General features: G+C 37.6%; 1 protein-coding gene across 2 annotated transcripts in view; it reads left to right on the top strand.

The window, feature by feature from the left end:
• Positions 1-12,901, top strand: part of OPRM1 (opioid receptor mu 1) — a 79,005-nt gene that overhangs the window by 43,861 nt on the left and 22,243 nt on the right. For both annotated transcript variants that reach the window (NM_001279979.1, XM_010344262.3), the window contains exons 2-3: positions 7,615-7,967; positions 8,757-9,277. In NM_001279979.1, coding sequence (NP_001266908.1) covers positions 7,615-7,967; positions 8,757-9,277 — 874 coding nt within the window. The remainder of the gene's footprint in view (positions 1-7,614; positions 7,968-8,756; positions 9,278-12,901) is intronic.

The raw sequence follows: 12,901 nt of genomic DNA, 5'->3' as shown, positions 1-12,901 counted from the left end.
CTTGATTTTTCATATATAAAATGCCCAGGTTCTAAAATATAAGAAATGTCGTTTCCTTTTCGAAATTATAAGTTTGAAAGCTAAGATATTTCTAAGCTTAGCTTTAGAAGGTTAACAGTTTCTTAGAATAAAAGCAAAGCAGTGTTTTCTGTAAACCAAAAAGCTCTAGCTCCTGAGATGGATGTGCTGATGCTGTTTTCAAAGTCTTTTGTCCAAAAAACTAAATATTCTATATATTTGCAAACAAAAACCAAAGTCACAGGTAGGAATATTTCACCTGATATATAAAAAATATTACTATGCTATATTCTCTGATACATATATACATCTACATATATTCTGATATTTATTACTAAAAATATTAGTGTATACATTACTATATATATTACCATATATGACATATATTACTAAAATATATATGATACATATTACTAAAATTATTACTATGATATATTCTCTGATATAGATGTATATATTCTCTGAAAAATATACCAGAGAATATATATTTTTTCTCTGAAAAATATATCAGAGAATATATTTTTCAGAGAATATATGTACATATATATATATATCAGAGAATAAAGCATAGTAATATTTTTCTATAATACATAAATACTATTTATCACAGAATACAAAAATCAGAGAAGAGAAACATGTCATTTTTATATAAATTTCTGATAAGTGCTATTCATGTCCTGAAGTAAAATTTTCAGAAATCGAATAAAGCAGGAAATGGGTACTTCCAGAAAGCATAATACAAAAACGGGAAAGCAGTCTCTTGGCTGTAATGGAAGCATCTCTCTTTCCATTTCCTTTCCTATACCCAGAGGAGCAGTGCAGTGACGTGTGGCCATGTTCTCTCCTCATCTCCTCATCCTCCACCCCAGTTTCCAATTCCAAAACAAAAACTTGAAGAGACTTACAAAAATGCATACCAGAAAATAAGAGAAATAAAGAAGAAGGCAGGCAAATAGAATCCAGGAGAGAATGAAACAATGAGATTAGCAGGAGAGGTAACACAATAGAAATGTATGTTGTTCACTTCTACATAATTATTCTAAGGACACACAGATTTTTCTCCGATATTTTCGAGGGCCAGAGGCAAGAATAAAAATATATTAGTTATTTATTTTACATTTTCTATATATGAAGTTCATCATGTTTCTAAGAAAACAACTTCCCCTTGCTGTCTCTGAAATATACTTTACTCACGGCTTGTCATTCGGGGACCTGGAGGAGGAAGAAAGCGGAGAAGATTGGGAGAAGACAAAAAAGCAAAGAGGATGTGGAGAGAAAGGGTGACATGCAACCAACAAGACTGATAGTCATCAAACTCTGGTGATACACAGAGATGGAAACAGCCACTTGCCCTCTGGATGGAGATGTGCCTTTGCTTAATTTCATAGACGCCTCTCCCAGTCTTCTCTTTTTGAGGCAAACTAGCAAGCAATAGTTCCTTCCCAGTTGCAGGATTCAGAGGTCTGACATCACCACTCTCCCTTTGCCGATAGTTGCTCATTGGAAATATGGTCATTAAACACATAACATCACTTTGAAATAAATCTAAATTCAATGTATCAGAACACTTTACAGCAAAGTGAGAAGTCCTCTGTCCTCCTCTTCACTATGATAGTGGAGAATATAATTCAAAATAACAACCTAATACACAATCTTTCTCCATGTTAACACCAAACGAGAGAATAATTACTAGTTTGGATTATGTTTTTACTTTAGAAACCCCCCTCAAAACACACACACACAGTCACAAGTTAAAAACACACCTGGGATATCAGAATGGAATAGATGGATAATAATGTATAAATTAATTCAGGTAGATATTCATTTGACCACATTCTTTGTCTAAATAATGACTTGAAATGTAGGAAAGTACGTTTATTTCATTGGATAGATCCAATTAATTATGAGTATTAAAGGATGACAGTCTAGACAGTGTTGTTTTTTGTTTTTTTGTTTTTTGTTTTTTTTCTTAACTAAAAAGGTTAATTTCTATGTAAGGGTAAGTGGACATAAAAGTCACTGTGAATGCAATAAATACATCTTTTCAAGCACAGTGTGGAACATATAAAAGGGGCTCATTGAATTCTTAATGAATTAGGTATCTTTCTTCACACCACTTGGTAAAAAAAATGAAAGGGCAGAAAAATCAGCCCCAAAAGAAGTGAAACTTCCATCCATCACAATTGACTCTATTGTGAACTTAGGGAAAAGGTGGTCGAGCAAGATGAAGGCCATGATGTGAAATAAAATAAGAAACCAGCAAGCTGGATTCTAAAAAGTGTCCTTCTTCCTCTCAGGCTCTCTTGATCAGTTTTATTTCTGAACTGAGACATGATCATCACAATTCAAAGAATTAACCACAAAACAAAAGTTTGCAAAGACCATCAGGTATACAGAAATAATTGATTCAGTCTAGCTTCACTTAGCACGAAATCAATCACATTTTGGTAAGTAGCAATAGTTTGAGAAATATGTGAAAAATAGGTCAAAAGACAAATAGGAATTATTTTATAACCATAAGAAAGGAAGGACATTTATAAACAAAAGTCATATATGCAGCATCAAATAATAGGTGAGCTGCCAACAAATGGGCCTCACAATGCCTTCTCCTCAATGCTTCTGGAAGCTCCACAAATCACTCTCATGGGTCAAACATGGAAGGGTCTCAGAAGAACACAATTATTTTCAAAAAGGAATAGCATGGTAAATTCATTTGAATTCATACATAAAACAAAACAGCTATTTAATCATCTAGACCAAAGTTAAAGAAATATCTACTACAAAACTGTAATGGGATAATTAGAAAGAAACAGCTTGGGCCACTGCTTACAGCAGAAGATGGAGTTTAATGCTACCCTAAGAAGGGTCAATGTCAGGAGTGCCTGTGAGTCCAGATGAGTCTCTCTTTGCTCATGTGCCACAGAACACATTCATAGTACAGTACAAAGCAGTAGCATGGAGGATGGAAGCAAGATCGTGTTTTAATAGTCAGGAGTCCTACTCAGACCCACTCAGGTAAACTGAAGGGCAAGGATAATTATTCCTGCAGGTCGCTTCTTTGGCTAGTTTGCTAACTCTGAGTCCTATGTTGCTGTGCGAGGCTCATGGTGTGACTCTGACCATTCAATGAACTTTGCTGGGACAACATTCATGCCACCACATCAGAACAGAATAGAATAAAGAGCTTGCCTTTTTTTTTTCCTTTTGAGACAGAGTCTCACTCTGTTGCTCAGGCTGGAATGCGGTGGCACGATTCTCCTGCCTCAGCCTCCCCAGTAGCTGGGATTACAGGTGCCTGCCACCACCTCCAGCTAATTTTTCTAATTTTAGTAGAGACAGGGTTGGCCAGGCTGCTCTCCATCTCCTGACCTCAAATGAGGTCTTAGCCTCCCAAAGTGCTGGGATTACAGGTGTGAGCCACTGCGCCCAGACCACATTACTCCTTTTCTGATTAAACTCTCTCTTCAGATTAAAGCCTTTGGATATATATACTGGAGGCAATTGGAATTCTTAAACCTTTCACTTTCTATAACTTTTTTTTTTCACATATTTAGAAGATTGCTGAGCCCCCTTTTATATGTTGTTGTAATCCAAAGCATGAGTAACTGGGATAAGAATGCTGGCTATCTTTAAAGGAAGGCTTTTTAAATAAATTGAGAAAAATGTAAAGCATCATTCCTATAAAATGCCCACTGAAAGAGCTTTTATGAATATTCACTTTTATTTTTTACCATTTTTATTTTGTAGGTTGACAGATAAAATTCTATGTATTTACCATATACAACATGATGTTTTGAAATAGACACACATTGTGGAATGGCTAGCATGCTGATTAACATATGCATAACCACGTGTTCCCTTTCACAATGTTGAACCCTGACATAATTTTTTTTTTCACCAACATCTCATTCTGGAGAAGGAAATGATTTTTTTAACTGAAACATACATTGGAAATACTTAGTGCTAAGATAAGCCTGAAGGAAAGGATAGAAGTATGATAAGTCAGAAAACTGACTGTAAAGAAACCAATTATTTAACATAAAACACTATTAAAGATAAGCCAGGAAATGTAAGGTCTGCTGGGTGGGAAAGCGGCGGCTGCAGTGAAGCATCTCTTTATATCAAGCAGGTCTATAACCAACAGTGAATTTAGCAAAGTTATTTTCTGATTTGGGGGAGAAACTTCTGCTTATTAAAAAAAAAATCAAAAATGTTTAAGCTTCTTGAGCACCAAGGTCAATTATTCTAAATCTTAAAACCACAGTTTTAATTTTGCTTTTTTGTTGGTTTTTGTTCTTTGGAGTATTTGTCTACCTTATCTTTCTATATTTGCCATATTTAGAGTCCAAAGTAAAATCAAATTGTTTCTCTCCTCAAGTTAAATGGCTCTTTCTACCTTTTTCTTTAAAATCCTTTAAGAAAGTAAAACTTCTAAAGCAAGTCAAAAAAAAAAAAAAACTTCCCCAAATCTGAAAATGGGGTAGCTTTTCTGGCAGTAACACAACTTCTGCAAGTATTACAAACCAGATTCGGTATCAGAATTTTAAAGCTCCGGTAACAAAGCCACCCTGCTGACTCTGAAGAGATTTATGAAATCACTTTTCTAATGTTACTGAAACTGAAACACTTTCCTGGACACTGAATTCAGTCCTAAACAAAGAACCTCCAACCAACAGCTGTCGTGGGCTGAATGAGTTAGACTCAACATCGTGTGACGGGAAAACAGTAAACACAAGCTAACATTTAAAAGGAATTGATGGCACAGTATAAATCAGAAGTCCAAGGAGAGCCTGGCTTCAGGTATAGGGTTCTCTCTCATGCTCTCCAATCCACATTCTCTGGATTAGGTACATTTTCAGACAAGCTCCTCCAGCAACTGCATACCATACATCTTTTCAGGTATGGGTCCTGCGGGAAAACTAATGCACTTTTTCTCCATTAGTCTCAAAATAAACTCTCACTGGCTCTGGTTGAAACGTGAAACCATCCTTGGCCATTCACCATGGCCCTAGTCACTGAATGTCTTCACACCCTGGACTAGTAATAGAGTCCATTGCAAAGCAACTGGACTGAGGATGGGAAATGAGTGATTCCCAGAGTGAAATTGAGGTACTATTACTAAATTAAGGTAAACGTATGTGGAATGTTAAAAAAAATTGCTATCCATTATTTGCAAGGTATACTTCTGCCATCAGATATAATGTATTATTGCAAGTGTATGTGCTTATCTATTCTATTATCATGATATTTCTAATTTCTGCAGGCCTTAAAAATATATAACACAAAAGAGAAAGAAAAAATAAATAAAAATTAAAAAATACATAACACTCCTAGATACGTACCCAGGAGAAAGAAAAGTGTATGTTCATATAAAGACTTGCACATGAATGTTCATAACAGTTCAGTTGTAATATCCAAAAGTTATATGCAACTCAGTTCCCATTAATAGATGAATGGATTAAAAAAAAACAAACAGATGAATGGGCTGGGCACAGTGGCTCACACCTGTAACCCCAGTACTTTGGGAGGCTGAGGCTGGTGGATCATGTGGTCAAGAGATCAAGTTCATCCTGGCCAACATGGTGAAACCCCATCTCTACTAAAAATACAAAAATTAGCAGGGCATGGTGGCACATGCCTGTAGTCCCAGCTACTTGGGAGGCTGAGGCAGGAGAATCACTTGAAGCAAGGAGGCAGAGGTTGCAGTGAGCTGAGATCACACCACTGCACTTCAACTTGGGCGACAGAGCAAGACATTGTCTCAGAGAAAAAAAGAAAAAAATACACATAGATGAATGGATAAACAAGTTCAGTATAAACATACAATGTAATACTACTTGTCAGTAAAAAGGATGAATTCTTGTTATATACAACAACATGGATGACTCTCAAAATAATTACACTGAGTGAAAGAAGCTTCACCAAAAAATGAGTACATACTGAATGATTCTATTTTCATCTTCTAGGAAATGCAAACTAATCTATAAGAACAGAAAGCAAACCAATATCAGCAATTCCCTACAGAATAGTAAGGGTTGACTCTGAGGACAGGGAGGGGCAAGAAGGAAAGATTAAAGAGATACACAGGACACTTTGGGGAGCAATTGATATCATTATCTTGATCAGGAGTTGACTTTTTTTTTCTGTAAAGTGCAAGATAGTAAATAACTTAGGCTTTGCATATCATCTGATCTCTGTTGCAACTACTGCACTCTGCCATTGTAAAATCAAAACACTTAACGGGTTTTTTAATGGGTGTATCTGTGTTCCAATAAAACTATTTATAAAAGCAGACAGTGGCCCAATTGGGTCTGCACACCATAGTGTGCCAACTCTGATCTTAATTATGGTGATGGTTTCACATGTGTTTACATGTATCAAAGTTTATCAAATTGTACACTTTAATCATGCATTAATTATTATCGGTCAGTTATACCTCAGTAAAGCTATTAACAAGTAAAAACAAAGAAAACATACCTGTGTTCCTTGTCATGGATTGGATAAACTCTAATCTTCTTACCATGGCATACAAGTTCTTCATGTACTGGACTCTCTTCTTCCCCTATCAGATCCATTGACATTCCCTGGTAGAATGTGCTTGACACACACATCATGCCATTCCAACTCTACACCTTTGCTGGGGTGCTCTTTGCTACCTCTCTATCTGGAATAACCTGCTCCCACCAACTGTCTTACTCAATCATCCCACTTGTACTTTGGGATTAAACTTGCACTTCCAGGATGCCTTCAATCTCTTAGTCCTCCTGTTCCCGCTGCCTTACGCTCTGTGAGATACCTCATCTCTGTGGCCCATAATAGCCTGTGTGTTTGTATGTGCATGTGTTTGTGTACACACCTACAGACACTTGCACTACTATAGTTTTTGATAATTGTAACTACATTTATATATCTAAAATGTTCTCTTTTATATTTAGAATAACTATTCAGTCTCTGCCTCTGCTACTTTACTGGAATCTCCCTCTTTCTGTTAGACCTATCGCAATGACTGACACATTACAAAAAAAAAAAAAAAAAAAAAAAAAAAAAAACCTCACTGTGTGCAGTGGCTCATGCCTCTAATTCCAACGTTTTGGGAGGCCGAGGGGGGAATATTTCTTGAGACTAGAAGTTCAAGACTAGCCTGAGAAAAATGTCAAGACTCTGTCCCTATGAAAGTTTTAAAAAAATTAACAGGGTATGGTGGCATGCACCTGTGGTCCCAGTTACTCAGGAACCTGAAGCAAGAGAATCTCCTGAGTTCAGGAGGTTGAAGCTGTAGTGATTGCTGTTCATACCATTACACTCCAGCCTGGGTAACAGAGCAAGATCCTATCTTAAAAAAAAAAAAAAAGAAAAGAAAAGAAAAGAAAAAAGAAACTCAACAAAGCAGCATCGTTGCTATTATTACAGCTATTTAGCCCATAGGCACATCATTGACATCATTGTAAATAGCCAAGCTAATACTGGAAAAGAATCCCATATGTAATCTCAAAGAAGCTTTCTACTAATTCATGCAAATTTATCATTGGAAGCTTACCTGTATTTTACATTAGTGCCTTTTACTGATTCTGTCACTCTTCTTCCTTTATCTCGTAGATACACCAAAATGAAGACTGCCACCAACATCTACATTTTCAACCTTGCTCTGGCAGATGCCTTAGCCACCAGTACCCTGCCCTTCCAGAGTGTGAATTACCTAATGGGAACATGGCCATTTGGAACCATCCTTTGCAAGATTGTGATCTCTATAGATTACTATAATATGTTCACCAGCATATTCACACTCTGCACCATGAGTGTTGATCGATACATTGCAGTCTGCCACCCTGTCAAGGCCTTAGATTTTCGTACTCCCCGAAATGCCAAAATTGTCAATGTCTGCAACTGGATCATCTCTTCAGCCATTGGTCTTCCTGTAATGTTCATGGCTACAACAAAATACAGGCAAGGTGAGTGATGTTACAGGCCTGAGGGATGGAGGGTTCACAGCCTGACATGTCTGTGATGTCATAAGCAAAGCAGTATTTATGGAGTGGTCCATTGTCTTTGTCAAATTGTAATTTTAATCATTCTTTCTAGTAAAAAATGCCTTTAAATATTTTAAAATAGGAATTTTCCTTATAATTTTAGGCCTATTAAACCCTTTAAAGATAATACAATCTATGTATTCCTGATTTCTCTGTATTTACTTCATAAAAATGATGGTAAATTAGAACATAGTTCTCCCAAGAGTAATTGCAGCTTAAACCCAAAGAGTATTATACTGAGGCTTATTTAAAATTTCCAAGTGGCTGAATACATGACAAATTTATCTTTCTACATCTAACAGCAGAATATTGAATCATCCATTAAAAAAAAAAAGAGAGAAAAAGAAAAAGAAAAGAAGTGAAAACATCCATTAGCTGGAGCCTCCTAGAGGCTTTGAATAATTATTACATTTGATATCAACATAGACCTCATAAATGGTTAAGCTCATATTGAGAGGTTCATTATCATTCCCTCAATGAAAGCTTAATGTAATCAAAGTGGACCACGAAATGGGAAATTTAGAAAAAAAAAAATAGAATTAAAACTTTCTTTGAAAATCAGCAAACAGCTGAGTTTCTTCCATAATTTCCTTACAGCCTTAAGTTAGCTCTGATCAAGGCTACAAATGAGTGAGCAAAATGGCAGTATTAAAACCTTATGACACAATTAAATGTTGCTGCTAATTTTTCCCCTAAATTCTTTCCTTCTAGGTTCCATAGATTGTACACTAACATTCTCTCATCCAACCTGGTACTGGGAAAACCTGCTGAAGATTTGTGTTTTCATCTTCGCCTTCATCATGCCCGTGCTCATCATCACCGTGTGCTACGGACTGATGATCTTGCGTCTCAAGAGTGTCCGCATGCTCTCTGGCTCCAAAGAAAAGGACAGGAATCTTCGAAGGATCACCAGGATGGTGTTGGTGGTGGTGGCTGTGTTCATCGTCTGCTGGACTCCCATTCACATTTACGTCATCATTAAAGCCTTGGTGACAATCCCGGAAACTACATTCCAGACTGTTTCTTGGCACTTCTGCATTGCTCTAGGTTACACAAACAGCTGCCTCAACCCAGTCCTTTATGCATTTCTGGATGAAAACTTCAAACGATGCTTCAGAGAGTTCTGTATCCCAACCCCTTCTGCCATTGAGCAACAAAACTCAGCTCGAATTCGTCAGAACACTAGAGACCACCCCTCTACAGCCAATACAGTGGATAGAACTAATCATCAGGTACGCAGTCTCTAGAATTAGGTGTATCCACTGGGGATGACGTAAAACTCATAGAGCTTTGTGCCAGACCAAAAGTTTAACCCATTGTCAAGGGTTAGAATGGAGGGAAGAGGGGAGCAAATTGTGGTTCTAGTGTTAGAGAAGACATTTGTTATATAAACTGTGTTCTCTATATTTGACTTACATACTCATTTTGGTGTAAAGATGCACCAATGAGAAATCTGTGAAACTATTAAAAATCACTATTTTCATGGCCTTTACTTCTATGCAAAATGTATGATTTTAGCACATTGTAGAAGTAATTCTGACCTAGAAACCTTTTCCCCAGAACTATTATATAATTCACAGACATCACTTCTATATCCCTCTTACTTCTCAAAAGCCATCTTGATCCATCTCTGTGGTTAAAGAGGCAGGGTCAGTGCCTTGCCCACTGTGGTCATGGGTGCAAGATAGTCACAGAAAATTAGCATCACAGAAAAGGAAAAAAGATTTTAAAATGACAGTCTCTAACTTTTCCTAAGCTATTGATTTGCTACCTGAACTCTAGCACAAATATCAAACATATTAGACTGAATAATATGTTATCTAATGTATGAATTTTAATCCCATAAATATTATTAGATTAAACAATTTTTAACAGACCTCATGCTTGTTGGAGATAATAGGGTGAATAGGGACTAGCTTTTGGAAGGGGTATTTCTGTGCCCAGAAGAGTACAGAATATTCAAGCCTTACACACAATATTATAATCAGATGGGAAATCAACAAGGAGGAAAGATAAAAGGCTATCTCCAAGTTAACATTACTTGGTTAAGCCACTGGTTGACTAAATTTGACCTCTGATCTATAAAATCAGTAAAACAGGTGCCAATTATTACTATTAATATAAATAAGTAAATTTTAAATAATGATGCCAGCATCCAAAAATCACAGCCTGTATAATTTTTTTAACAGTGAATTCAAATTCAAACTTCCTATGAAGTAAAGGCTAGAGCTAGAATCTTGGCTAAAGTTCCTAGAGTCAGGGGTCAGGATTCTGGAGACAGATGGCTCCAGAGAAGAGACTAGGAAATCAAATGGATGAGGAACCACAGGAGGCCTTCGCCACGACAGGGTGAAGCTGCTTCCTCCTGCTGTCTCTTGACCACACCCTGCTTCTCACTGTCCCCTCTTTACCACACTCTGCCATCCAGCCCAGTGCAGGCTCACCTTTTCTAACTGACCAGAGGAGTAATGTAATATAGCCCAGATGCATCTGTTACAGGCGACATTAATCCTCATATCCCTGGTATTCAGTGATGCACAAAGGAACACAGGAACTAGTACCCCCTAGAGAGCATGAGGTAATGATGGCAGACCCACTTCCAGCCAAAGGGAAATTATTAACTTATTGTGTCTCACTTCTAATTTCATTTCAGAAATGAATGCCAGAAAGAAATGGCTTTGACTCTGCTTCTTTTCTCTGTTTTTTTTTTTTACGCATCAAGACCTCTAAACCTACTCCTTTTACTAGGAGCTACTTTTTAAAAGTAACTGCAAAAGACAGAAATTACTTTTGCACCAACCTAATACTAAGCAGCTCTCCTATTCAGTGGCTATTAGAATCTTATAAGTAACTCAAAAAGTGCAGGGATTGAAATAGATTTTCACCAACCTGGGAATAACATGTTAAAGAATACAATTTAAAATGCCCAGTCCTCAACTAAGGGTAAAATATTTCCATTGGAGCAAAATAATGGCCATTATAAAGTATTGACTCTTTCTCCTTAAGTGCCTCCCTGTGCCTTCTCTGTCTTGCTGGGCTCCAGAGTATGGCTGCTAGGTAGTGTACCCTGCACCACTGTAAGGACCTCTCGTCACATAGGACCTCCCAGCTATCCTTCACTCCTCCTGCCTTTGTGGAAAGGCATCTCCCAGCCTGTATGGTGGAGCATTTCTCTGAGCTAAGCATGATTATTCTTCAGTTGCCCGACACTGCCCTTGACTACCTTCCAAGTTCAGCATTTCCACATCAGTGTGGCTATTGTATGGCCAGATAGAGGAGAAAGGAAGCTAATTAGAGGAGTTCTGTTCTAAGTAACTAAAAGGTTTGCTTTGAAAATACATCCAATTAGGGCTTATCTTCATTGCTGCCTCTATGAAGCAGCATCAGTGTAAGATAACAGCAGAAACACATTAGCCCTGGAATTGGCTGCTGTCCCAAAATGCCCAGCTGAGAGAACTGGACACAGACAAGAGGCTGCCAGGAAAAGAGGGAAAGACACTTTGACATATTTGAAAATTAAAATAAATCAAAGCTCCCTTTTGCTAATTACCACTGATATGTCATCATTAGAATTAAAGTAGTTACATCTAGACAACTGGAACAATACATAAGCTGCTGGTGATAATTTCAATAATATATCAACATCATAAAATGACTTGAAGGAGAAATTGGAGACTCAATAGCTGTGTCTATAGGACATGTTAAATTAGTCATACAAATCCAGAATGTGACAAACAGGTATTTGGTCATAGTTTCACATCATGAGTCATCATGTTGGAAAACAAAGCTAACAGGATTTGCATTTAACTTTTCAACTACTTGTTTGAAGTTTATGTTTGTTGTAGATGTTTATTTCCTGCCTTATGTATTTGTATTTTCTTTGAGGAATATATTATACTCTAAATGTCACATTTCAAGCACATTAGTCAACTTCGTATTCTGCAGATCAGAGATCCAATATCAAACCTTCCCAGGGTGTCTGTATTCTGACAACTGTCCAGTGAGGCCATGTCCATACAGCGCAAAGTGGAGTGGCGATTTGGCAGTTATCAAGGTAATTTGATAAGCCAATGAGAAAATTCTGTGCCCAAAATAAGCTTGGAGTCATACTTACATAGTTAAGAGCTGCTCAGTCAGATTTTGCTATATAACAAATCATTCCAAAATTTAGTGGCTGGAAGCAATCATTCACATAGTTTACAATTCTGTAGAACAGCCACTGGGGTTGGGCTTGGCAGGATCATTCTTCCGTTGTTGGCTGGGCTTGCTCTGAGGGGATCTGCCAGACAGGCAGGTGCTCAACTAGCTGATCTAGATGGCCTCAGCAAGAATGACTAGCTCCACATGGACTCTTACCCACGAGCATGTTAGCCCAGCCTTGTTCTCACGGTGGTCACAGATTCCGAGAGAGAAAAAGAGAGAGACAAAAGAGAGGAAAGCTTCTTTAGGCATAGAGTAGGAACTGGCACACGGTCACCTCCGTGCTTTTTATAGGTCAAATAAAGTCATCCTGCCAACCTAGATTCAAAGGGTGGGAAATTATACTCCATCTCTTGCTGATAGGATCTGCAATCACATTGCAAAAGGATGGGGATACAGGGAGAATAATTGTGACCACTTTTGCTAACAATCTGTAATAAGGACATGCTGCATGAAACCGGGACGCCATTACTTCCTGAGGATAGGAGCCATATCTGTCTTGCTCTCCCAGAACAACATCTAGCATATTAAAAAGAAAATACTTCCGGCTGGGCACAGTGGCTCACGCCTGTAATCCCAACACTGGGAGGCCAAGGCTGGTGGATCACTAGGGGTCAGTAGTTTAAGACCAGTCTGGCCAACATGATATAACCTTA

Source organism: Saimiri boliviensis, chromosome 4, assembly GCF_048565385.1.
Source record: "Saimiri boliviensis isolate mSaiBol1 chromosome 4, mSaiBol1.pri, whole genome shotgun sequence".
NCBI lineage: Eukaryota > Metazoa > Chordata > Mammalia > Primates > Cebidae > Saimiri > Saimiri boliviensis.
Note: the sequence above shows the minus strand (reverse complement) of the source record. Positions and strands in the feature narration are given on the sequence as shown.